At 42.9% G+C, this 27,250-nt stretch overlaps 2 protein-coding genes across 3 annotated transcripts in view; one reads left to right on the top strand and one right to left on the bottom strand.

The window, feature by feature from the left end:
• Positions 1-354: 354 nt before the first annotated feature.
• Positions 355-10,730, top strand: mfap3l (microfibril associated protein 3 like). Of its 2 annotated transcripts, XM_070437930.1 has the most exons (5): positions 355-589; positions 1,470-1,890; positions 5,465-5,569; positions 8,286-8,581; positions 8,776-10,730. In XM_070437930.1, exons 2-5 carry the CDS (start codon positions 1,617-1,619, stop codon positions 9,457-9,459), a joined length of 1,359 nt encoding a protein of 452 aa, XP_070294031.1. In that variant the 5' UTR covers positions 355-589; positions 1,470-1,616; the 3' UTR covers positions 9,460-10,730. The 2 variants fall into 2 exon arrangements, with proteins under 2 accessions (XP_070294031.1, XP_023837874.1); XM_023982106.2 differs by lacking the exon at positions 5,465-5,569 and having other exon boundaries at positions 361-589.
• Positions 10,731-14,133: 3,403 nt separating this feature from the next.
• LOC111960386 (H(+)/Cl(-) exchange transporter 3-like) overlaps positions 14,134-27,250 on the bottom strand; it is a 76,354-nt gene continuing 63,237 nt past the window's right edge. Inside the window, 2 exon segments of the mRNA XM_023982359.2 lie at positions 14,134-15,396; positions 24,064-24,280. Coding sequence (XP_023838127.1) covers positions 15,306-15,396; positions 24,064-24,280 — 308 coding nt within the window. The 3' untranslated portion in view covers positions 14,134-15,305.

Genomic DNA, 27,250 nt, shown 5'->3' with positions numbered 1-27,250 from the left:
GTTCTTGGAAGAAGCTTGGGCTCCCGAGTGGCGCAACAGTCTAAAGCACTGCATCTCAGTGCTAGAGGTGTCACTACAGACCCTGGTTCGATTCCAGGCTGTAGGCGGTGCACAATTGGCACAGTGTCTGGGTTTGGCTGGGGAATTTGTTCTTAACAGGCTTGCCTAGTTAAATAAAATACAAAGAAGTGATGATGTTCTTTTCAATTATTGCAACAAAAAAAAAAACACATTTAATATCGTATTTTTCTAGCTACATTTAAATCCACTAATTACACATTCATGATTGCCATGTGCACGTGTGGACCCCTTCAGGTCGGATCAAATAAAGTTGGTGCGTGGCCAATGACCGACCTAGTTTTCTTGCTGCTTGCTTGTAATTTGACTAGGGTAGGGAAGCTGAACGCTGCAGCGAACGAATGTTGTGTCAAGCCGCCAGCTGAGCAAAAGACAAGCGATTTGAGGATGTGGAATAAATAGCGCAACGCAGCGGTGTCCGAAAGACAGACGGCGATCTCCTTCTTCACCGCATAACGATAAAACATCTTTAGTAGCTAGCTAAGCAAACATAACAGTGGACGACTATCGTGTAAGTATGCAATCAGATGTTGGAAAACGTTATTAATCGAGATAGCGTTATCGCTAGCTATGATGATGGTTAGCTACTAACGTTAGCAGTCATCATTCCCTGTACCTAGTAACGTTACTAACTACAGTAACCGTTGATTATGTTTCTGTTAGTTAGCTAACGTTACTACATTAAACATTACATTTAACTAACGAACTATATTATGTGAGCTACTTGGCCGTTTATATAACTCCATCTAAGTTATAACTAAGTTAGCTATATCAAAGAAGCTAGCTAGTTAGCCAACCCGTTGTGTCCTTTCCAGGCTGGCTAGCGACGTTAACGTTAGTTTGCTAGCAAGCCTCCGCTATTTTGCATCCAGACCAATATTAGGTTGCTACTGCAAATAGCCCAGAATAGCTAGCTAGGTTAGCTACTTTTTGCATTCAAATTGTCGGTCAAATAAATATATTGATTTATACTACTAACTAGTTAACAATATTTATTGTTATCAAATAACTGATTTTAGACAATAAGTTAGGCCTAACGATAGCTAATAAAAATAGACCGAAAATAAATATTATGTAGGCGTCAATATTATAATTATATCATGTCTGTAACATTGCAGCTCTATGTTGTAACAATGCATTAACAGATACTGTTGCTGTAACAACAATATTACATTCATTGTTGGCTATACAGTAAAAAACTGTTATTGCATTTGGTAGTGTTTCTTTGTTGTTGTCTGAGTCAAAGACTATTGGGTCGGGGAGTCATTTATCAACCAAAGGTCCCTGGCCTTATCTTATGCCTCAGCAGAGAAATCATTACTATCTAAACAAACGAACTGTTCAGAATGTTCATTAGTGCTTTTCTTTCATTAATTGTTTTCCTCTTCCAGTGGAATGCTTCAAGATTTGGAGCAGAATACCAAATTGCCTTTCATTACCGCAATCAGGAGATAGCCAGTATGTGTTGAACATGAAGACGTGAGTGGCATGACAAACTATCCTCGGGGGAAAGCGACGGTCAGAAAGAAGGGGAAAAAATGAGTCGGTCAAGTGGCTACGCTTTTAGCCTCTTGCTACTGTCCACTATCAGCCTCTACACCGCCGGGGTTCTGTCGGCGGTTTCAGATAGAAACAGCACAGAAAACGGAACGGTGGCAGATGGTGGATTTGTCCCCCTGGTGTTCTCGAAAGTAAGCCAGATCATCGCCCGCGAAGGTAACTGCGCACTGATTGATTGCAACGTCACTGGAGAGCCTGTACCGAATATACAGTGGTTCAACTCACATGGAGACCTGCTGGACACGGAGACAAGTAAGTCAAGCTAATTTAATGTACAGTTATCAATAATATCCTTGATGCGGGGGTCCCGTGTGGCTCAGTTGGTAGAGCATGGTGCTTGCAACGCCAGGGTTGTGGGTTCATTCCCCACGGGGGGACCAGGATGAATATGTATGAACTTTCCAATTTGTAAGTCGCTCTGGATAAGAGCGTCTGCTAAATGACTTAAATGTAAATGTAAATGTATGTGGCATTAGCCACAGAATCAGCTACTCTCAACACCAATTTGAACTACCTGTGTCCGGCTTAAGGCAATACCATTCAAGTTCTATTTCAATAATAAGGCGTTATGAAATAAATCGTGTGACTATGCAGACCGTCTGATGCAGAGGATGACAGGCATTAACACAAACTGTCATGAAAAAAGCTAGAATTATGATTTATAGTTAAAATAGCCCCAATCCCTGCAAACCACTGACTAAATCCCTCTGTATTTAAGTTTTTGTATGGCCAAAGGGCAGCATTTGTAGACTACAGTCAAAAATATTTGTGTGCTGTGGACAACGGAGGGAGGGAGAACAGAGAGGGGTGGGGGGGATTTCATAGGAAGGTCACATTGAGTAGTTGCATTATGAAAGACTATGATGATATATATATATATATATATGGGGGATTATTTGCTGCGATTATGCAATGCCAACCCAGCAGATAAGCATAATCATACACCAAAGCCATGATGATGATGATTACAAACCAAACAAGCTGGCCTGTCCCCTCTTTTTCCAAAACATCAAGAGTTAAAAAGTTACGGCCACTACTTAACTTCAGATACTTGATAAAGTACATAGTATTGCTGGCATTGATAGGATACTATTGTCATTGTTCTCTCTTTCAGTTGTAATCTATCTACTGTAGCCTATATGGAGGCAGATTGGTGGTCACTGCCACTACCTAACTATTAGTATCCTACTAGTATCCTGTTAGTCTCCTGCCTGTCAGAATCATGTTAGTCTCCTGCCTGTCAGAATCATGTTAGTCTCCTGCCTGTTAGTATCCTGTTAGTCTCCTGCCTGTTAGTATCCTGTTAGTCTCCTGCCTGTTAGTATCCTACTACTATCCTGCCTGTTAGTTATCCTGTTAGTCTCCTGCCTGTTAGTAATCATGTTAGTCTCCTGCCTGTTTAGTATCTACTACTATCTCTGCCTGTTAGTATCCTGTTAGTCTCTGCCTGTTAAGTATCCTTCTACTTCCTGCCTGTTAGTATCCTGTTAGTCTCCTGCTTGTTAGTATCCTACTACTATCCTGCCTGTTAGTATCCTGTTAGTCTCCTGCTGTTAGTATCATGTTAGTCTCCTGCCTGTTAGCATCCTAATCTATCCTACCTGATAGTATTCTATTGTCTCACTACTATCCTACTGATAGTATTTCTACACTGAATTATATATCCGCTAGTATTCTACCTGTTAGTATGCTATTAGGATCCTCCTACCTGTTAGTATCCTATTAGTTCCTACCTTTTATTCCCTATTAGTATCCTCCAGTCCCTGCCTTTCAATCTCCTATTAGTTATCCTATCTGTTAGTATCCTTCCTACCTGTTAGTATCCTATCCGATGCCATTCCTATTCACTAGTAGGATACTAACAGGTAGGGGGTAATAGGATACTAACAGGTAGGGGGTAATAGGATACTAACAGGTAGGGGGTAATAGGATACTAACAGGTAGGGGGTAATAGGATACTAACAGGTAGGGGGTAATAGGATACTAACAGGTAGGGGTAATAGGATACTAACAGGTAGGGGGTAATAGGATACTAACAGGTAGGGTAATAGGATACTAACAGGTAGGGGGTAATAGGATACTAACAGGTAGGGGGTAATAGGATACTAACAGGTGGGAGGGGGGTAATAGGATACTAACAGGTGGGAGGGGTAATAGGATACTAACAGGTGGAGGGGTAGATACTCGTATACTATCAGGTAGGATACAAACGGGTAGGACACTAATAGCATATCATCAGGTAGGATACTATCAGGTAGGATACAAATGGTAGGATACTACTATGATACTAACGGGTAGGATACTAATAGGATCATTTCTTTCATTCAGTCCTAATCTATCTGCTACATGTGGAGGCAGATTGGAAAGAGAAAGGAGGAAATTGGTGGGGGGAGATAGAGGAGATGTGGAAAAGAAAAGGAGTTGAGAATATTGTCTATGTAGAGAAAATACTGTCTAGGTAGAAAAGATGTAGAGAGAATACTGTCTATGTAGAGAGAATACTGTCTATGTAGAAAAGATGTAGAGAGAATACTGTATGTAGAAAATATGTAGAGAGATACTGTCTATGTAGAAAAGATGTAGAGAGAATACTGTCTATGTAGAGAGAATCCTGTCTATGTAGAAAAGATGTAGAGAGAATACTGTATGTAGAAAAATTGTAGAGAGAATACTGTCTATGTAGAAAAGATGTAGAAGAGAACTGTCTATGTAGAGAGATACTGTCTGTGAAAATATGTAGAGAGAATACTGTCTGTAGAAAAGATGTAGAGAGAACACTGTCTATGTAGAGAGAATACTTGTCTATGTAGAGAGAATACTGTCTATGTTAGAGAGAATACTGTCTATGTAGAGAGAATACTGTCTATGTAGAGAGAAATACTGTCTGTGTAGAAAAGATGTTACGAGAGATACTGTCTGTGTAGAAAAGATGTAGAGAATACTGTCTGTGTAGAAAAGATGTAGAAGAATACTGTCTGTGTAGAAAAGATGTAGAGAGAATACTGTCTGTGTAGAAAAGATGTAGAGAGAAATACTGTCTGTGTAGAAAAGATGTAGAGAGAATACTGTCTGTGTAGAAAAGATGTAGAGAGAATACTGTCTGTGTAGAAAAGATGTTCCAGATAAATAGTCGGCTACAATAATGAAGAATCTAAGCTTTTAACCGTGTGAGTCACCTGCTATAAAACAGGAATGCTAAATGAGCATTGTGTGTTCCATTTTGAACAGACTTGTTGGAACTTGCTCTGGCGCAACAATCATTATTGAACCACTAGGGCCTGTTACCTGTACCATGCAAACAACATTTAATACATTTGTCAATGTTTAGATTGATGTTTGTTGTGGTCATAGCTGGGGCTATTTTACTCATGGATGACGGTGAGCCAGTCAGTAGAAGACTTCATGCTCCACGAGGATCTGTCACAGACCTGTTATGACATGCACAACAGTTGTTTCTTCCCTGTTGCTCATTACTTTTCTTTTATAGCTGTTGACACTTGTTTTTTAGAGAGCTTTTGCTTTCCACACGCTCACGTACTTTCGAAGGAAGCCTTGAAACACTTCACACGGGGGCAGGGGTGTATACGCTTAGAAGTCTCTAGTCTCATGGAAATAAATTGATGTCCAGGTTCCCCGGTACATTTCCTTTACGCATTCAGTTTTTTTAGAGACACGACAGACAGGCTGGAGGCTTCATGGATTTAAGTGTGTGTGTGTGTGGGAAGCGAAGGTGTGTGTGTGTGTACTAGTCTATTCATGCTCTGTCTTAAGCCTAACACTACTCGCCTCCAGAATTGGTTTCATGCTCTCTCTCATTCTGTGATAGACTCTCTGTTTCTGAGTCACCCACCCACTCAGGATGAGCTGTCAGAATCTGGAGAGAGAGAGACGCGAAGTCATCCGTCCATCCACTGTCTCACCACATGCCTACGTACGTTGATGTTCTAACGCAATGGCAGATGATGCCACTTCATGCAGCGATAGGAGAATAGTGATCAATGTAGACCATGGTGAAATATAGCCTGGATGACATTTATACTGAACAAAAATATAACCACAACATTAAAGTGCTGGTTCCATGTTTCATGAGCTGAATAAAAAAAAATCTCAGAAATGTTCCATACGCACAAAAATCGTATTTCTCTCAAATTATGTGCACAAATTAGTTTACATCCCTGTTAGTGAGCATTTCTCCTTTCCAAGATAATCTATCCACCTGACAGGTGGGGCATATCAAGAAGCTGATTAAACAGCATGATCATTAAACAGGTGCACCTTGTGCTGGGGACAATAAAAGGCCACTCTAAATTGTGCAGTTTTGTCACACAACACAATGCCACAGATGTCTCAAGTTTTGAGGGGGCGTGCAATTGCCATGCTGACTGCAGGGATGTCCACCAGAGCTGTTTCCAGATAATTGAATGTTAATTTCTCTACCATAAGCCGCGTCAACGTTGTTTTAGAGAATTTGGCATTACGTCCAACCGGCCTCAGAACCGCAGACCAGGTGTAACCACGCCAGCCCAGGACCTCCACATCTGGCTTTTCACCTGCAGGATCGCCTGAGACCTGCAACCGGACAGCTGATGAAACTGAGGAGTATTCATTTCTGTAATGAAGCCCCTTTGTGGGGAAAAATGTATTCTGATTGGCTGGGCCTGGCTCCCCAGTGGGTGGGCCTCTACCCAGTCATGTGAAATCTGTAGATTAGGGCCTAATTTATTTAAATCGACTGATTTCCTTATATGAATTGTAACTCAGTAAAATTGTTGCATGTTGCGTTAATATTTTTGTTCAGGATATTTTGCCTTGATAGGTATAACAAAAGAGCTTCTTAATAAATTGGATATTATACCAAGATTAGTTGTAGCCTAGTAGTAGAAGAAGACAAACCAATTTCGACAGTCYACAGATGTTTGTCATGCTTTAATGTTTGGCTGGCTACTTCCTTGGTTCTACATTTACATGATAGCTTGTATGTTTGTGTTCCGCTCCAGGCGTTTGTCTCCCTGTTCACCAGCAATCACCACATGGTATTTTCCCAGACAGATTGTAGCTTCCCTCAGCCCCACTCTCTATTTAAATATTGACCACAGGCTACATCCCAAATGGCACCCTATTTTCTATTCACCTTGTCATCCCCAGGTCAAAGCTTCGGAAACAGGGCCTTCTCCAGGTTTGCTCCTAGGCTCTGGAACTCCCTCCCTCTAGCCAACCGTGACTCGGCGTTCATCACTATCTTTCAGTCCCTCCTATAGCCCCACCTCTTTGAAAAGGCCTACCCTTTCCCTTTGAGCACAACCCTCTTTTTATTCATGTTTTGTTTAGTTTGTTTTGACTCCTGCTTTCTTTTTAATTTCTATACATTTTAAAGCGACATTGGGTCCTTGAAAAGCGCTATAGAAGGCCCATTTATTATTAAGTCACACTACTTTTAACCAGAGTCCTATGGTCCCTGATCAAAAGTAGTGCACTAAATAGGAAATAGGGTGCCGTTTGGAATGGAGAAATTTAAATAAACAAGGAACAAAACGCATCGTACTGTGACACTTTCTGTATTTTGAAAGTTCTATATCTAGAAAACTTGATTGTTGACATGCAACATGTTTTTGGACTGTATCAACAGTGGACTAATGAAACAAAGATCGTTTCTCAGTAACTAATAAAAAGGGAAGACTGGTCCGCTTCGGGGGGGGGGGGTCGAGGATTCCAATCCAAAGTATGTTTAAAAATAGCTGGTTGCTGGATTGCAGGCTCAAGGACAGTCCTGCAGTTGGCATAATATCACTCAATGTCAATTATGTAACCTACTTAGTGGATTAATGAATTGCTGTTTGTTGCAATAAATTAATTACAGGAGTCCTTTATAGGCCTAGATTATGGGGGATAATGAATGAATCGAGCTCTGTGCCAAAAACATGCATTTCATTAGTGGCATAGCCTGATTCCAAAGGTAACGTGATGAGGGAGAGCTGTAAAGTGGCTTCCGGACCCAAGAAGTGCAGTGGAAGCATAATAATAGAATCATTTTAGAATTTGGGGGGGGGTTGAATGGGAATTTCTATTCATTCTCTTTCTATTTAGTGCAAACCCAAAGGCCTTCTCAGAAAGCCTGGCCATGGCAGCTAGCTACAAATAGCTGTTGCACGTGACTGTCTTGGAAGAACTAGTAGATACCTTCCCCCCTGGCCTAGCATAGTCGGGCCTGGCTGCTGTCTTTGCAACCAGAAAATGCATATTGCACTGACCTTGAATTACAAGAGGTTGGTGGCACCTTAATTGGGGAGAACGGGCTCGTGTTAATGGAATGGCATCAAACACATGGTTTCCAGGTGCTTGATGCCATTCCATTTGCTCCGATACAGCCATTATTATGAGCCGTCCTCCCCTCTGCAGCCTCTTGTGACTTGATTGATCCATAGAAATAGAAAGGATAGCCCATTCCTTGAAGGAAAATCGACCCTGTTTCTATGGTATGATATTTCTTTCTGTGGCAATGTATCATGAGCTGTTCTAGTTAAGTCTGTCCTTTACCATTGTTGATGTGAAAAACCTACAGTTGGTTTGGGTGAATTTTGGTGGGGGCTGATTTTTGAAGCTACAGTCCTCTAAATGACTGTCTCCGTCTGTCTCTTTCTCCTCCGAAGGTGACAAGTGGTTGCTGACGGACGATGGCATCCTCAACATCACAGAGATCACGTTCGCTGACCGTGGCAAGTACACGTGCATGGCGTCCAACGTGCACGGCAGCGCCAACTGCACGGTCACCATGCGCGTGGTCCTGCACAGCGGGGACCTGGGGGCCTACTACGTGGTCGTGTGCCTCGTCACCTTCACCATCATCATGATCCTCAACATCACGCGCCTCTGCATGATGAGCAGCCACCTGAAGAAAACTGAGAAGGCCATCAACGACTTCTTCCGCACTGAGGGCGCCGAGAAGGTTTGTGTCGCATTTTGCTATACTTGTGAGGACCGTACAAAGATATAGCTAGTAACTTTGTGTGTGTGTAACTGTCTTGAATGTACATAGGTGATGTTTTTAATAAAACATTTTTAAAAATCGAAACATTTCCATCCATGATATCTTTATTGGACATTTAATTAACTTCCAATCTATTCCCTTCTATTTTAAAGCTCCAGAAGGCGTTTGAAATCGCCAAGCGTATCCCCATCATCACGTCAGCCAAGACCCTGGAGCTGGCCAAGGTGACCCAGTTCAAGACCATGGAGTTTGCCCGCTACATCGAGGAGCTGGCCCGCAGCATCCCGCTGCCCCCGCTCATCATGAACTGCCGCACCTTCATGGAGGAGATCCTGGAAGTGGTGGGGGTTGAGGAGATGAGGCACACGTTCCTCCGCCAGGCTCCAGAGGGGCACCACCTGGGCGGGGCATTGGGATGCCGGGCGGCCCTGGTGCAGGGGGCCCTGGTCGGGGTGGGGCCCGGCGACGTCTTCACCATCCTCCGGGAGAGAGATAGGGAGCGAGAGAGGGAGAGGGAGCGTTCCGGATCCCCAGCAGCGGATTCTGACGACGCGTCGTTGCATGAGCAGCCTCAGCACATCGCCATCCAGGTGTCCATCCACCCCCCGCTGCCCATGGAGGCCCCGGCTCTGGCCGAGGCCACGCCCTCATCTCCTCCACCATTGGCTCCCCTGCACCTAGAGGAGGAGGAGGAGGAGCAAGAGGAGCAGGGTTCAGAGCCGGAGCAGGAGCCAGTGGAGGAGGCGGCGTTGGGGGTGGTGCTGGAGGGGGAGCCAGATCCAGAGGTTACTACTAAGCTACAGCCTGGTCAGGTGATTTACGAAAGCTATGTGTAAACAACAACAGGAGGAGAAAAAAATTACGGGATGAACGATCCTGTCCTATGCATTCCCCCCCCCCACTTTCAAAAACAATATGTCAAGAAAAGGTCATTTTATTTCACTTCTCAACAGAACTAGCTTAAAACTGGAACCTAGATACTACGTATGTAGGTCCATCTGGATTATATTTGAATAATCTAGTCTGGATTCCAATAAATCAACTTGATAAGACATTGAGTATAATCATCATCCTTCATGCTTATGGATCTTCATGTTGAATATATTGTGGCTGGAGAGGATAACCAATAAGCGATATGCGTAAGTATAAAGCATTGTAAAGGCCATTTTAATTAGTATTAGTGAGCAGACGAAAGAGCTGTTTTTCGATTCAAGCATTTCCTAAATCGATTTCAGGAAGAAAAAAAACGATCGACTTGTTGACGGTTATGCTTTTATCTCTTTGCAGTATTATTCCGTTTTATGATAAATTCATAAATTAGCTCTTCAAGCTGCCGTTGTGCAATCACTGTTACTAAGCAGACCACAAAGGCTTCTTTTGTTTCAGCTTGAAAAGACTGCACATTCTCCTACCACTGTTACAACCAACCGACCTGAAGTTTCAGTATCATGTTATAGTACGTCAAATGCATGCTGGACTCTGAGAAAAAATATGGATTTGAAAGTGTGGTCTATAGTCAAATTTAGTCAGTTAAACTCTGTACAAGTGATTTATATAGACTGYTATAACTTCTGTAACATCTGAATTATTGGATCATGAATAAAATTTCAGGGGATGATTGAAGACCTAGATGTTTCAGGCCTTCTGGTCTGTGATGCACGTAATTAACAATTGCATAGCCACTATAGGCCTTCTAGTGTGGTTCATTGAAACATTTTGAGAAATTACATTTATTATTCTGATGCCCACTGTGGTGTTTTGACTTCCTAGATGTTAGACGTTATACAATTTTGCCGCCTTTATACGGTCTGTGTTGTTTCCAATATTTCCATCTGATTTTCTCCCATTTCTTTTTGTAATATGTTAAGTTTCTTATCTCGTTTTAAATGGGTCTCAAACCCCAGCCTCCCTCCACCTCCGTACGTGTTTTAATTAAAGAGGCTTCATTGACAGTCTGATGCATGTGAAATGAGTGCGACGTATTGGGATTAGTCTTTTAACAGGACTAAAATACTTTATCTGCTTAATAGTCTGGGTGGGGGTTGATGTTGCTCTGCTTTAAACTATACTCTTTTTTTGTAGTGAAAATAAAGTCTGTGTTACCATGGTTTCCTCCAGCTTGGTTTTAATTGTGCAGTAACAAAACATTATGGGCCGTCCTAGGCCTCTCCCTCCCTCTCTCTTTCTCTGAGGACCAAGGACACCTAATCGTCACCTGATTCATTCCCCCAATCAGCCTCGCCGGCTCCCACTACACCAGAACAAAAGGCACCCATCTTGTTCTTGTAACCATAGTTTTGGTGGTCATTATAGATGGGTCGTGAGCTAGCAAGAAAACATTTGTTTTAGCTCACTGCTCATCTTGGCAGGAAGGAATGTTCAAGGGAAGCAAAGTATTAACCTAAGCATGCGTAATGTGAAGCATACCGACGGCGGTGTGCACACGCATAGAACTAGCCCAGTGCATGTTAAAAGGACAGGCACAAAGGGTTGTAGAGCAGATAAGAATTCGAATGGAAAACCAGTCCTAGGCCAGTGACTGACAGAGCGTGAACGATCCCTGTAATATGACACGTGTGTGTGAGAGAGAGAGGTGACAGTGTAAACTGACTGGCTTTGTCTTTGTACTGCTTCCAACTCTCACAGGAAAGGAAGCCTTCAAAGACTGGTTTGTGTTGGAGGTCTGGGTGGCATAGTCCCCCTCTCTCTGTTCTTTAACCAAGTGTTTATTTTCTCTCTTTCAACCAAGTGGAATAGAGAAACAGAAACAATATATACAGTAAATATTACACCCACAAAAGTTCCTGACGAATGAAGACATTTCAAATGTCATATGTGCAAAGAGTTAAAGTACAAAAAGGAAAATAAACATATGGGTTGTATTTACAATGGCGTTTGTTCTTCAGTGGTTGCCCTTGTGGCAACAGGTCACAAATATTGCTGCTGTGATGTGGGTCTGTGTAATCTGAGGGAAATGTGTCTCTAATATAGTCATATTTGGCAGGAGGTTAGGAAGTGCGGCTGTTTCCACATGTTGTGGGTAGTGTGCACATAGCCTGTCTTGGTCAGCCTTTCTCAATAGCAAGGCTATGCTCACTGAGTCTGTATATAGTCATTGCTTTCCTTAAGTTTGGGTCAGTCACAGTGGTCAGGTATTCTGCCACTACTCTGTTTAGGGCCYAATAACATTCTAGTTTGCTCTTTTTTTGTAAATTCTTTCCAATGTGTCAAGTAATTATCTTTTTGTTTTCTCATGATTTGGTTGGGTCTAAATGTGTTACTGTCCTGGGYGCTCTGTGGGGTKTTTTTTTGTGAACAGAGCCCCTGGACCAGCTTGCTTAGGGGGCTCTTCTCCAGGTTCATCTCTCTGTATGTGATGGCTTTGTTATGGAAGGTTTGGGAATCGCTTCCTTTTTGGTGGTTGTAGAATTTAACAACTCTTTTCTGGATTTTGATAATTAGTGGGTATCGGCCTAATTCTGCTCTGTGTTCATTATTTGGTGTTTTAAGTTGTACACAGATTTTTTTGTAGAATTCTGCAGGCAGTCTCAATTTGGTGTTTGACCCATTTAGTGAATTCTTGGTGAGCGGACCTCTGACCTCACAACCATAAAGGACAATGGATTCTAACTCATTCAAGTATTTTTTAGCCAGATCCTAATTGGTATGTTGAATTTTATGTTCCTTTTGGTGGCATAGATGGCCCTTGACTTGTCTCTCAGATCGTTCACAGCTTTGTGGAAGTTACCTGTGGRGCTGATGTTTAGGCCGAGGTATAGTTTGTGTGCTCTAGGACAACGGTGTCTAGATGGAATTTGTATTTGTGGTCCTGGTAACTGGACCTTTTTTGGAACACCWTTATTTTTTGCCTTGCTGACATTTACTGTCAAGGCCCAGGCCTGACAGAATTTGTGCAGAATATCTAGGTGCTGCTGCAGGGCCTCCTTGGGTTGGTGACACAACCCAACCTCTCTCTCTCTACACCAGTGTTCCCTCTGTCTCTTCTACACCAGTGAAAAGATAGGTGGCGTTTAGTGTACTGCTGGGAACAGAGATTATCTGGATCTTTGTTCCTAGGTGTACTGTACCATCAAATTAATAAGTCACTGGAAAAGCTTTTGACACATTTTAGTTGTATAGCAGAATACCGGCCTGACAGTAACTGAGGTGTGTTCAGCCTTTTACCCCAGTACATGCTTGTTAAATGTTTAAAACATTCGTTAAGAACCCAGTCACTTTTTTTGCAATTCACATTTAATTAAACAAAATGTTTAATCTTTACATATAGTTTTAAAATGTACAATCAATCCATCAATGTAATCATACATACAATTCTGCCTAATGTACAACTACCATAAAGGAAAAACATTGATCAGTATGAAGACAACCACCACAGGGGACGATGCGCTCTTCAACCGACAGCAGGTCTTATCCATTAGGGAAAGCGATGGAAAACGTTTAAAAATGTTTGGGAATGGAAAATGGGTCCAACTAGTCCATCTGTTTTCTTCCGTTTGGTCCCAAATGAATATGACCTAGGACAATCACTGCAATATTAAACTAGAGCGAAAATCATTGGCAGCAGTAGTCATGACCTGCCCTTCCCCCTTTAGAATGTCTCCCAAATCCAAATGGCACCCTCTTCCCTATGAAGTATACTGCTTTTGACCAGTCCTTTGGGCCCTGGTCAAAAGTAGTGCACTATATAGGGAAAAGGGTGGCATTGACACAACKCTTAGCCTTCACTCAGCAGGTAAGATGCTACTCAACGCATCGTGTCATGGAAACAAAGCAAGAGAGAAAGAGGACTCCTTTGGCTGGTGCACGCATTGTGAGGTCACTGCTTCCTGTGTTGGGCCACACATTAAAGGGTGAATCAGACATAAGATCCTATTTACAGTTTTTCATGAGTCTAGGTTTACACGTGGCTGGTTCAAAATGATTGCCTTTGGTGTGCTGTACGTTTCAACAACTCAAATATACACGTTTACTTTATTGAAGTTTAAAGGAGTTGGTGGTACACTGCATTGTTGTACCTTCAATTCATGCTTTTAAGAATTAAATATGGGCTTGTGTCCCAAACGATGCCCTATTCCCTGTATAGGTTAAAGGTTAAAGAAGGATTTTTAAGCATGCCTTTCAGAGGGTTAACACCTTGTAGAGTCCATGCCTGACCAATTGAGGCTGTTCTGAGGGCAAAAGGGAGAGCAACTCAATATTAAGATGTTCCTAATGTGTTGTACACAGTCTATAATGCACTACTTTAGACCAGAGCCCTATGGGCCATGTTCAAGAGTAGTGCACTATATAGGGAATAGGGTGCCATTTGTGACGCAACCATGGAATGCTGGAAGTAGATTTAAAATGGTTTATATTGGTTTAAACTGACATGCAAAAAGAAACATATGTTGAATTGTTGACGACTGGGCAGAGGAGCCTTGCAAGATACATTTCTCACACCATGAAACAGCTTAATTAAGCAAAGTAAAATCGTCAAGACACGGTTACTGTGCAGTATTACCATCGACATCATTTATTGTGTTCACTTGGAAAGAAAAGTGCAGTTTTCCAGTCTTGACTTMGTCTCGTTACTTGATTATGTAGATATCAATACTAAAAGTAGTAGCAATAGTAAAAAAAAAAGAAAGTTATCTCCAGTTAGAGCAACAGAAAAACTCAACATTTTTTAATATTTTCTTTCACAAACTCTGCCCACCTTCACTGTCAGAGTTGCTAGGTCTCCATCCTCATGGGACATGCTCACACAGTTCTTTAGTTCAACAGGGAGAATGTAAATGATGAGTATCACACTCCTCTGTACAACACTGCATCTGTTTTCACGTACTGAACTACAACACACATCCATACACTCCGACATGAACCAACTACTACAGTACATCCTGCTTGTATCCTTGACAACCCTCTAGCTCTCTCTCCTCACACATTAAAGCAAATCTCCCTTGGATCGAGGCCCAGTCTAATATCAAGACAGCGGTTGTCTTTAGGGGGGTTACTATAACAACCTGAATGGAATGTTGAGGTGCTAGTGACACACACATAAGCACTCTTGATTGCTCTCACACACAGTTCACAGGTAAACAATTATTTTAAGGATGGACGGGGTGTGAGGGAGGGACACAGTGGGGTCAGAGCCTGGCAGGGCGTCTGGCAGACAGCCAATCAGTGTGTCTGAACGTCCCTCCTTGGGTCCTACAGGATCATTCTGACCTCTCACCCTGGCAGCCAGGCATCAGGCTCACAGCCATGTCTGCTAGTATAAACCAATAGGACAAGGGTGGAGGAGCTTGAAAGGTGTGTGTAGGAGGTCCAATTGGTCAAGTGTGTGCTCTTGTGTGGCATCTGTGTTTGTGTGAGCGTGTGTGTGTGTGTGTTAAAAGTGCGTTCCTTGAGTATATATGTCCCAGTCCGTAGTAGCTGCGACTTTGTGGCCGGAACATCCTTCAAAACAGCCATTTAATGTCCCTTTAGTCTGTCTGTCTCTTCCTTCCTGTGGCCACTAGGGCTCTGTGGGGCTCAGTCAGTATGGTTAGGGACAGGGTTCCATGGGGTGGGAGGGTCGGGGGGGCTGTGTGTCATAGAGAGGAGCCTCGACCCTCCAGTAGGTGCACCACCTCCTCCTCGCTCTCCTCCTCATCGTCGTGACGACCTGGGAAGGAGGTGACTAGTTGAACATTATGTTGTCGGGGTCTTGGTTGGTCAACTGGGCCATATGACGAAGGATATCTTTTTTTGTGATAATACCAAGGAGACGCCTGCAGGGGGAGAGAGATTGATAGAGGAGAAAGAAAAGAGTTATTCACGGAGGAGCTGGCAGGGAGCACAGTCTGGTTGGTGTGGGAGAGAATTACACCTTTTTGTTGGCTCGTGCGGTCGGTCAGTCAGTGGTGGTTTTGGCCGGGGATACAATATAGTGGAATCAATCAACACAGAATGATAACGTACCAATAACCTAAATAATGGGCTCTGTTAACCAACTGACAAAATTATGGACATTTGTTTAATGTCAGAGGAAACTAATTATTTTGGGGTCTGAAGCTTAATGATCAGATAATAGTGATACATTTTAGTCAAGAGAAGRAACGTACCATTACTACCACACTGTATCTGTATTTTAGCCCAAGGTGATACAGGGAACTTAGTAACCACTCAGCCGACTGTGACCGTCAATGCAGCCAGGCCAACAAAAACAAGTCCCACTGGTGCCGAGGAAGGACAGAAGGAGGAGAGGGGGTGAGTAACCAGGGGAGAATGGTGAGTGAGTGATTCTCGTTGGAAGCCTGAGGAGATTTACTGAACACCTACAGGAAGAGCAGGTGAGATGAACACTAGAGGAAGAGCAAGGCAGAACACTTCTGCCTTAKCAACCAACCAACCCTTCACCCTGTCAGAGATACACATACTGGAACGCTCACTAAACATTTCTGGTTAATTCAAGAGCACTTGTATCTAAAATACAATGTGGGTCATCACTACAGGCGCCCTTACAGGTTCCTCCTTCTTCCCAGACCCAGGTCACAATTGGTTGAAATGTAAATGAGTTCTAACACAGAAAGTGTCAATTACGACGTTGTAAGAGTGTGCAGCTGGATAACAACTAGATGTCAACAGCACAAAATGTATTCCTAGAATTGACTGTTTTTTATGACTTGTGCTCTTGAATTCAGCTATGACGAAAGCTTGAGATTTAGTGAGACATCTGGAGACATTGGAGAGAGAGACAGACGTGAGTGCAGAGTTGAGCTGAGAGAGACAGACGGTGAGGGCAGAGTTGAGCTGAGAGAGACAGACGGTGGGAGGAGAGTTGAGCTGAGAGAGACAGACGATGAGGGCAGAGTTGAGCTGAGAGAGACAGACGGCGAGGGCAAAGTTGAGCTGAGAGAGACAGACGGCGAGGGCAGAGTTGAGCTGAGAGAGACAGACGGTGAGGGCAGAGTTGAGCTGAGAGAGACAGACGGTGGGAGGAGAGTTGAGCTGAGAGAGACAGACGGTGAGGGCAGAGTTGAGCTGAGAGAGACAGACGGCGAGGGCAGAGTTGAGCTGAGAGAGACAGACGGCGAGGGCAGAGTTGAGCTGAGAGAGACAGACGGTGAGGGCAGAGTTGAGCTGAGAGAGACAGACGGCGGGAGGAGAGTTGAGCTGAGAGAGACAGACGGCGAGGGCAAAGTTGAGCTGAGAGAGACAGACGGTGAGTGCAGAGTTGAGCTGAGAGAGACAGACGGTGGGAGGAGAGGCGTATGTCTATCTGTCACAGCTACAGTCCAGGGTAGAGCTATAGATTCAGTACTGTAGGAAGTGGTGGGAGGTGTAGTGCTGCAGAAAACAGGGAGGCATGAAACACCACACAGACTAGGAATGGGGGGGGGTGTTGAGTGGGAAGGCACCGGATGAGGCAGGGGGGTTGAGATCAGGTTAGAGGGGGGTGAAGGAGGGGTGGGTGGGTATGGTTTAGGATCAGGTTGGGTGTTGTAAGGGGTGGGGTGGGTGTGGCTTGGCTTAGTTAGTTACCTCTGCTGGAGGTATTAGCTACCAACACACTACTACCACCACCATCGCTCCACCACCATAGACGGAGTTTTCTCTCTCACTACAGGATGGTGGTTCTATTAGGTCTACGGCAGGGCGGGAGGGACACTAGATGCTAAATCTCCCCCCTCCCGGAACAACCAACGGTCCGCTCCAACGTAGCGGCCGGTTACTCGCCAATCGGTTAAGGGGACGCCGGCGGCGCTACGAGCTGTCGGGTCAGATGTCGTCGATCTGTTGGTCCGTCGTGGGGCAAGAGGGAGAGGGAGGGGTTTAAAAAAATGTTGTATACATAAAGAAGCAGTAATTCATTGAAGTAAAGCTGTGTATGCGTCCAATATAGCACCCTATTCCCTTTATAGCGTACTACTTTTGAAGTAGTAGTGCACTATATAGGGAGCCATTGGGATGCACACTGTTTGAGCTTTTAGAGTGAAATGATGTAATAGTGTGTATGTGAAGGTTTTCTAAGTGTCGAGTGAGACAAACGCTCTAAAAACACAGGCATGGCTACATGACTGTATGCAATCAGTATATTCATGCTTATATATCTATATTCTAGAATGATTTCATATTCTGGATGAAACAGCCCATACTACTGATGAAGGGACTAACAGCTAGTAGGATGTTGTTGAAAGGAATGGCTGTGGAGCAATAGTAAATGATGGATATCTAACTAATCAAGGTTCAAATGACAGTTCCCATCAAAGTCCAACATTACAGGACCCATAACACTCATATAGAGTAGATCTTTAAAAATAAATAGTAATCTTACTAACTCTTGTCAATGACTAGTAGGGAATGAATAGGGAGATCCGTGATAGTGTGGCACAGTAGGTAGGTATCCAGTGAGGAGAAAGTGGATGCACACATCCCAACCAAATCAAACCAAACAAACCCCCTCCTCAAAAAAAATAGTGTATTCATGAGTGAGTTGAAAAGACACAGTAAGATGAGTGGGTTGCTATTGGAAACGGGAACTGTCAGTTACATGCGTCGCTCCTAGGAGGGCGGGCCTAAGAGGTGGGAATGGGAGAGGGGAAGGGGTCAGTGGAATGGGAGGAGACAGGGGGCGGGGCTAGTCACCAGGGGCTCCGTGTGTTCCTTGAGCTCCTCCAGATGCTCTAATATATTCTTCTTAGTGATGATGCCCAATACAATCCTGTACAAACACACACCTGTTACTCAGGAGACTGCCCGTCACACACACACACAGAGAGAGACAGCAGCACAAAGCATAGTACACAAAAAATAACAACTTATATAAACAACTTAATGACATATCATAAAGTGGCAAATCATAACACAACCTACCTAACATATTCTAATAGTATTGCTAAAAATAAAAAAAAAGCTCAATTAACAATATATTTTACTTGTCCATAAATATACCACTTGTACTGATGCTGAGTGTGTATAAGTGCGTGTCAGTTGGATGCCAACTAATGTTATCGTTGCATATCATTCATCTTTGTGTCAGTTTCAACAACTTCCTTATTGATTTGTAATGGTATCTAATCTTCAGAGTAGTAGACTCAAGTGTGGTAGGCAAATTACCAAGGATTCCATAAAATATGTCTGATGTTTTGGCTATTATATGTATTGATATACTGAATGATGATTTAATTGAGAACCAAACAATAGAAAAGGATAAAATGACAACAAAATGATAAAAAATGAAAAAGTATAAAAACAAAGGAATGCTGTTATCCYTAATCTCATTCACTCTCAGTGCTCTCCTCTCCTGACGAGGCGTCTAAACACTCATCTTTAAACATATATTTACACACTGACTGCCGGGCAGTGGTGGAAAAAGTACTCAATTGTCATACTTGAGTAAAAGTAAATGCTATACATCGAATTCCTTACATGAATATTAATATGCATGATTTAAAAAAATTATAATAAACATTTTGCAGCCTGCCAGAGGCACACTCCCACTCATCATTTACAAAAGCAATATGTGGTTAGTGAATCCGCCAGATCAGAGGCATTAGGGATGACAACTCGTTATATTGAAGGTGCGAGAATTGGACCATATTGCTGTCCTGCCTTAGCATTCGAAATGTAATGAGTATTTTTGGGTGTCAGGGAGTAAAAAGTAAAAATTCTCTCTTTACAGGGTTCAAACACATTTTGACAGATGGAATTTCATGACTTCTCCATGACTTTTAACCAAATTTCCATGACCAACCGTTGGCGGCGTCTCCATGTATGTAGAAAAAGTATGTATGCGTAATGTGGTATTGACACTGGGAGGCAGCTCTCTGATCCCATGTACAAGTGCAAGGCACAAAGTAGAATACCTGTTAGGCAACGGTATAAAACACACGTGGTCAACCCTTAGTCTGGAGAGCTACTGGGTGTGCAGGCTTTTCATCAAGCCCTGCTCAAACACATCAGAGACAGCTTATCAAGCCCTGCTCAAACACATCAGACAGCTTATCAAGCCCTGCTCAAACACATCAGAGACAGCTTATCAAGCCCTGCTCAAACACATCAGAGACAGCTTATCAAGCCCTGCTCATACACATCAGAGACAGCTTATCAAGCCCTGCCTTCATACACACAGCTTATCAAGCCCTGCTCATACACATCAAGGACAGCTTATCAAGCCCTGCTCAAACAATCAGAGACAGCTTATGCAAGGCCCTGCCTCAAACACATCAGAGACAGCTTATCAAGCCTCTGCCTCAATACACATCAGAGCAGGCTTATCAAGCCCTGCTCAAACACAGAGACAGGTTATCAAGCCTGCTCAACACATCAGAGACAGCTTATCAAAGGCCCTGCTCAACCACATCAGACAGCTTTCAAGCCCTGCTCACAACACATCAAGAGACAGCTTATCAAGCCCTGCTCAAACACATCAGAGACAGCTTATCAAGCCCTGCTCAAACACATCAGAGACAGCTTATCAAGCCCTGCGTCAAACACATCAGAGACAGCTTATCAAGCCCTGCTAACACATGCAGCCGCTTTCAGGCACATCAGAGACAGCTTATCAAGCCCTGCTCAAACACATCAGAGACAGCTTATCAAGCCCTGCTCAAACACATCAGAGACAGCTTATCAAGCCTGCTCAAACACATTCAGGAGACAGCTTATCAAGCCCTGCTCATAACACATCAGAGACAGTTATCAAGCCCTGCTCATACAATCAGCAGCTTATCAAGCCCTGCTCATACACACATCAGAGACAGCTATCAAGCCCTGCTCAAACACATCAGAGACAGCTTATCAAGCCTGCTCAAACCTCAGAGCACAGCTTATCAAGCCCTGCTCAAACACATCAGAGACAGCTTATCCAAGCCCTGCTCAAACACAGAGACAGTTATCAAGCCTGCTCAAACACATCAGAGACAGCTTATCAAGCCCTGCTCAAACACATCAAGACAGCTTTCAGCCGCTGCTCAAACACATCAGAGACAGCTTATCAAGCCCTGCTGCAAACACATCAGAGACAGCTTATCAAGCCCTGCTCAAACACATCAGAGACAGCTTTATCAAGCCCTGCTCAAACACATCAGAGACAGCTTAATCAAGCCTGCTCAAACACATCAGAGACAGCTTATCAAGCCCTGCTCAAACACATCAGAGACAGCTTATCAAGCCCTGCTCAAACACATCAGAGGACAGCTTATCACAGCCTGCTCAAACACATCGAGAGACAGCTTATCAAGCCCTGCTCAAACACATCAGAGACAGCTTATCAAGCCCTGCTCAAAACACCGCAGAGACAGTTTATCAAGCCTGCTCAACACATCAAGAGACAGCTTATCAAGCCTGCTCAAACACATCAGAGACAGCTTATCAAGCCCTGCTCAAACACATATCAGAGACAGCTTTATCAAGGCCCTGCTCAAACACATCAGAGACAAGCTTATCAAGCCTGCTCAAACACATAGAGACAGTATCAAGCCCTGCTCAAACACATCAGAGACGCTTATCAAGCCTGCTCAACCACATCAGAGACAGCTTTATCAAGCCCTGCTCAAACACATCAGAGACCGCTTATCAAGCCCTGCTCAAACACATCAGAGACCAGCTTATCAAGCCCTGCTCAACACAGACAGTTCTATCAAAGCTCGCTCAAACACAATCAGAGACAGCTTATCAAGCCCTGCCTCAAGACACATCAGACGGGCTTATCAAGCCCTGCTCAAACACATCAGAGACAGCTTATCAGCCCTGCCAAAACACACATCAGAGACAGCTTATCAAGCCCTGCTCAAACACATCAGAGACAGCTTATCAAGCCCTCTCAAACACATCAGAGACAGCTTATCAAGCCCTGCTCACACACAGAGACAGCTTATCAAGCCCTGCTCAACACATCAGAGACAGCTTATCAAGCCCTGCTCAAACACATCAAGAGCAGCTTATCAAGCCCTGCTCAAACCACATCAGAGACACTTATCAAGCCTGCTCCAACACATCAAAGACAGCTTATCAAGCCCTGCTCACAACAGGCATCAGAGACAGCTTATCAAGCCCTGCTCAAACACATCAGAGACAGCTTATCAAGCCCTGCTCAAACACATCAGAGACAGCTTATCAAGCCCTGCTCAAACACATCAGAGACAGCTTATCAAGCCCTGCTCAAACACATCAGAGACAGCTTATACAAGCCCTGCTCAAAACCATCAGAGACAGCTTATCAAGCCCTGCTCAAACACATCAGAGACAGCTTATCAAGCCCTGCTCAACACATCAGAGACAGCTTATCAAGCCCTGCTCAAACACCTCAGAGACAGCTTTATCAAGCCCTGCTCAACACATCAGAGACAGCTTATCAAGCCCTGCTCAAACACATCCAGAGACAGCTTATCAAGCCCTGCTCAAACACATCAGAGACAGCTTATGCAAGCCCTGCTCAAACATGCATCAAGGAGACAGGCTATCAAGCCTGCTGCAAACACATCAGAGACAGCTTATCAAGGTCCGGTTGAGCAGCTCATTTCTAAAATGTGGTTTGTTAGAAGGGTACTGGAATAAAATCCTGCCCACCTATTAGCTCTCCTGGAGGATGGTTGACCACCCTTGATGTAAAACATTGCAACCAAATACATTTCATGCCTTCTGAAATAATTCACTCATTTAACATATCAAAGATCAAATGGCTATGGTAGGCTACAAATCTTTTTATTCAGCTGAGCCAAGCCCACAGATTTCCTTCAGGAAATGTACCTTTTAATTTAGTCATTTATCTTAGAAGTGTTAACTTTGCAGGCTGACTGGCATGTATTGAGTTGCAATGTCCCATACATTGGATGCCCAAATCAACTGGAAGTATCTACAAAACAAGTGTTGAAGCCAAATAATCKAAAAGAAAGGCTACATCTAACCTTTTTTCCTAAAATTACTGTTCGCGCTTCACAAATTATTATTTTGATTCACATTTGATATTTTGATTCACCTTCAATTCATTGCATTGAACCGAATCACAGCTAATACAATAGCGAAGGGAATCGTTTGTTTTTTGTATGTGCCGTTTAAATGAATCAACTTTGTATGGCCTTACTCGCAAGCAGTAGCGGTGCGCGGTTAAATCACTGTTGATTTTTATTTGATTGATAAAATATTTAAAAACTGTGCCTAAATAAATGACATCAACAGAATTTATTAAATACATTTCCATCATTTTCCAAAAGTTTAAGGCCTCGAAAACACTATTTTAAAATTCCATAACTTTTCCAGTATTTTCATGACGTACGAACCCTCTTTTGGAATTGAGTGTAGTAAAAGTTATCCAAAATATAAAATAGTATAAAGTACAGATACCCCAAAAAACAACTTCAGTATTTTTACTTAGTTACAACACAGAGCAAGGGTTTATCCAATGATCCTTGAATTCCTATTGTAACCACCAGGTGTCTCTGAAGTGTCATATACAACCAGTGAGCTCATCCACAGTAATTGACGATGACCACCAACTTCTAAACATTTACATTTACATTTAAGTCATTTAGCAGACGCTCTTATCCAGAGCGACTTACAAATTGGTGCATTCACCTTATGATATCCAGTGGAACAACCACTTTACAATACCACATCACAAGTCTCTCAAATATTTTTTCCAGAGGAAACTGGATAAAACGATCCAACTATTTGTTAAGCGGTATCACAGTTGTGTTATATTGGTTAGCATAGCACAGCTAGCATTTAGCTGAGAAGCCATGCAGCGTACAGATTACAAGGTTATACAGTTTATAATCCCAGGGTTTCCAGTCCCAGTGTCCATGCATCACTCAATCCCTTACAGAAAAAAGATTGCAGTTTTGAAACTAGAGTAAAAGTGAAGTAACTGCAGTCGACTGTGGTATTTTGGACAGAGTAATTGTACAATAACTGTAACTGCAGTCACACTGCAAAATTACTGCAGTAAAAAAGAAAAACATGATTTCAGACGCAGTACTTGCAGCACAAAACGCAATACTTCACTCTAACTGCAATCTTTTTCCGAAAGGATGTGAGGGGATGCTACTATATCCCAATATCCACACTAGCATACCACTTAGAATAGATGACATCCAATACACTGCTTCATTCTAAGTAGTAGTGTGTACATTGGAACAGAACTTGAGAGTGTGTGCTGGGTTTGTACTGGGGGAACTCTGTCTGTTGCCTGTTGAGGTGTTTGTTAGTTCAAGTTGAGGTTAGGAGGACTGAGGAAGACTCTTTCCCTCCAGTGTTCCTTCCTTCTCCTCCTCTTCTTCTTTCACCCCCACCCTACCAAAACACATTCCCCTATTTTGAGGATGTGATTCCCTCCCCATTGTTCTCATCCAAGATCATTTTWAAAATCGCCTCTTCTCCTCTCTCCACTCCCCCTGCCCTCTTCACATGCCACCCTACCCCTTTCCCTCCTCTCCCCCAAGCCCCTTTCCTCTCACCCGTTGTGTGTCACCAGACACTGGCGGAGGCCCAGCTTGCGGAAGATGTCCACCACTATCTCCATAGGCGTGTGGTCAGTGACGGTGAAGGGGCTCATGTCCAAGATGGAGCGCAGCTTGAGGGGCCGCGGGCTGTCGGCGGGCAGGGTGGGGGCGTGCTGCGTGAAATAGACCCGCGAGGTCAGCAGGATACCCTCCTGCTTTCGCTGTGCGTTTTCTGTGAAAAGGAGGAGAGAGAAAGATTAGCGTCTAAGGAGTGCCAGACAGGAGAGGTTGGCACTTTTGAGACGATTCCATTGGTTCCATCGCGCTAGCCAGGCAAGCTAAGTCAAGTGCAGCTAAAGTATAAAAAATAAACACTATTTGAAGTTTTGAACCCAGGTCTGAGCACCCCCCACAACCTTTTTATTTATTGAATATTCGAAACATACAATATACTTGCAGTGAAGCCGCTGAACAAGTACATCATACCAGTCATCCAACAGATTCCCATTCAGAGCGACACACAGAAGCATCTAGGGTCAATGCCCTACTCAAGGGCATGTTGACCGATCTACCACCAGGCCACAAAACGTGAACCCGAACCCTCCAAGATCCCCCCCCAGTTCCCCAATAGCTGTCCCTCAACCATTCGAGACCCCTCCCACAGTCCCCCCAGGAAGAACAATTAAAAATACAATTAATTCCATTCCCCACCCCCACGAACCCCCCAAATGCTCCAACAACCAAGAGAATGAACTAAAGAGAAAAAAGGAAAAGACAGAAGAAAACAGCAAACAACAATGCAAAAAAAAAAAAAATAAGAAATTTAAAAGAAAGGACATCAAGGACAACTAAAATCATAACAGCAATGCCAACTATATATGTTTGTGTGCATGTCTGGCACTATTACATGTACAGTGGGGAGAACAAGTATTTTATACACTGCCGATTTTGCAGGTTTTCCTACTTACAAAGCATGTAGAGGTCTGTAATTTTTATCATAGGTACACTTCAACTGTGAGAGACGGAATCTAAAAAACCTTCCTCATGATCATTGATGCCCCACGAGGTGAGATCTTGCATGGAGCCCCAGACCGAGGGTGATTGACCGTCATCTTGAACTTCATCCATTAATAATCTAATAATTGCGCCAACAGTTGTTGCCTTCTCACCAAGCTGCTTGCCTATTGTCCTGTAGCCCATCCCAGCCTTGTGCAGGTCTACAGTTTTGTCCCTGATGTCCTTACACAGCTCTCTGGTCTTGGCCATTGTGGAGAGGTTGGAGTCTGTTTGATTGAGTGTGTGGACAGGTGTCTTTTATACAGGTAACGAGTTCAAACAGGTGCAGTTAATACAGGTAATGAGTGGAGAACAGGAGGGCTTCTTAAAGAAAAACTAACAGGTCTGTGAGAGCCGGAATTCTTACTGGTTGGTAGGTGATCAAATACTTATGTCATGCAATAAAATGCAAATTAATTACTTAAAAATCATACAACGTGATTTTCTGGATTTTTGTTTTAGATTCCGTCTCTCACAGTTGAAGTGTAACTATGATAAAAAATTACAGACCTCTACATGCATTGTAAGTAGGAAAACCTGCAAAATCGGCAGTGTATCAAATACTTGTTCTCCCCACTGTATGTGTGTGTTCTTGTATGTGTTAATTTGAATGAGAGTGTGTGTATATGCATGTGTAKAAACACCTACACGGCATCAGCCTCAGGGAAACCGGCATTAGTTGTAAAAACACTCCCACTTAGTGTCATTCAAATGTACTTTTATTATGTTTCATTTTGACTTTTACCAACATTCTATCTCCCACACAGCAACTCCACTCCCACTTGTCTCCAATTCCACGTACCAACCCTCAGCTTCCCTCAGCCCATCCCATCTATCTCTGCTGGCCACCCACTTCAGGTTTCTACACAACACATATCTTGCTGTGATGTTTAACGTACAATTTCAATCCATCTAATCGAATAGAATCCACAGATTGRGAGTTGAAGATAAATACTTTTACTAAGATAATTAGTAATTGACTGACCCGGTCTCTCCAGATCTCCTAACAGTACTATTTCTAGGTTCAATTTTAGATCAATGGTATGCATTTCAGGCCATRCCTGAACCTGAGACCAGAAACAGGCTACCTGAGGGCAATACCAAAATAAATGGTCTATTGATTCTGTATCCTCACAACAAAATCTGCAGAGCTTCGATGATTTTATGCCCCAAATATTCAAAAATAATTTGGTGGCAAGAATTCTATATAATAATTTTAGCTGAAAAGCATGAAGTCTTGAATCTTGCGTTGTTTTATATATCAACTCATACACCCTGTACCATGGAATCGGTACATCAAAAATCTCTTCCCAACTATTTTGCAATCTGTATGGCACAGTTGTCAACATCCTGGTCCTCAAATGAAACTGGTATACTTTCCTATTTATGCTATTTTTATTCCTCTGCCAGTTTTGATCCTTTATATTGGGCAGACAGACCAGTTCCCTACCTCCTCCCGCTGCCACCTGACTCCTCCATTTTTTGGGTAATGCTGTAATCAATTGGTTGTACTCTTGGATTGAGCAGACCTTTCCATACAATTCTGATAACTCCATGAATCGGCAGTAAATCGGCAGACATAACTCTACCATTCCAATATAATTTAAGAACAAAATACCCTTTTCAAACATCTTTCCCATAAATACAGMTATTTTATCAACCAGCACATTTGAGTTTAGCCATAATATTTGTTATATCTTTTCAGGGGGATGAAATTGAAAATGTAGCCAGCTCTGCAATGCTTGTTTGAAAAAGAGAGATACTTTGAAAAAAGTATATTTTCAATTAATCAAATATGAGACAWGGCAATCTGCACAAAGGCAAAAAGGCCATTTTTTTTTAAATGGATAAGCTTTTCTTAGTAATCTACTTGAGAACCATTTAGGGTTCAAATAAAACTTTTGAATGAGTGAAGCTTTTAGAGAGAGGTGTAGTGCTCTTACATGTAATAATCTCAACCCACGCAATTCATATTCACTATATAGAGAGGCACATTTAATTTAGTCTGGTTTAGTGAAATATTTTTGGCTAATATGATTTGAAAAATTAATCATCAGGAGTAGGCAGCGCCATAAGTAAGTGAGTAAACTGAGATATGACTAAGGAGTTAATCAGGGCAATTTTTCCATAAATAGACAGGTATTTA

This window comes from Salvelinus sp. IW2-2015, linkage group LG37 (assembly GCF_002910315.2).
Source record: "Salvelinus sp. IW2-2015 linkage group LG37, ASM291031v2, whole genome shotgun sequence".
Lineage (NCBI taxonomy): Eukaryota > Metazoa > Chordata > Actinopteri > Salmoniformes > Salmonidae > Salvelinus > Salvelinus sp. IW2-2015.
Note: the sequence above shows the minus strand (reverse complement) of the source record. Positions and strands in the feature narration are given on the sequence as shown.

Coding starts and splice junctions, on each gene's coding strand:
- mfap3l (XM_070437930.1), top strand. CDS start 1,617: ATGAGTCGGTCAAGTGGCTACGCTTTTAGCCTCTTGCTACTGTCCACT. Junction 1,891..5,464: donor CCTGCTGGACACGGAGACAA/GTAAGTCAAGCT, acceptor ATTCTGTGATAG/ACTCTCTGTTTCTGAGTCAC. Junction 8,582..8,775: donor GCACTGAGGGCGCCGAGAAG/GTTTGTGTCGCA, acceptor TCTATTTTAAAG/CTCCAGAAGGCGTTTGAAAT.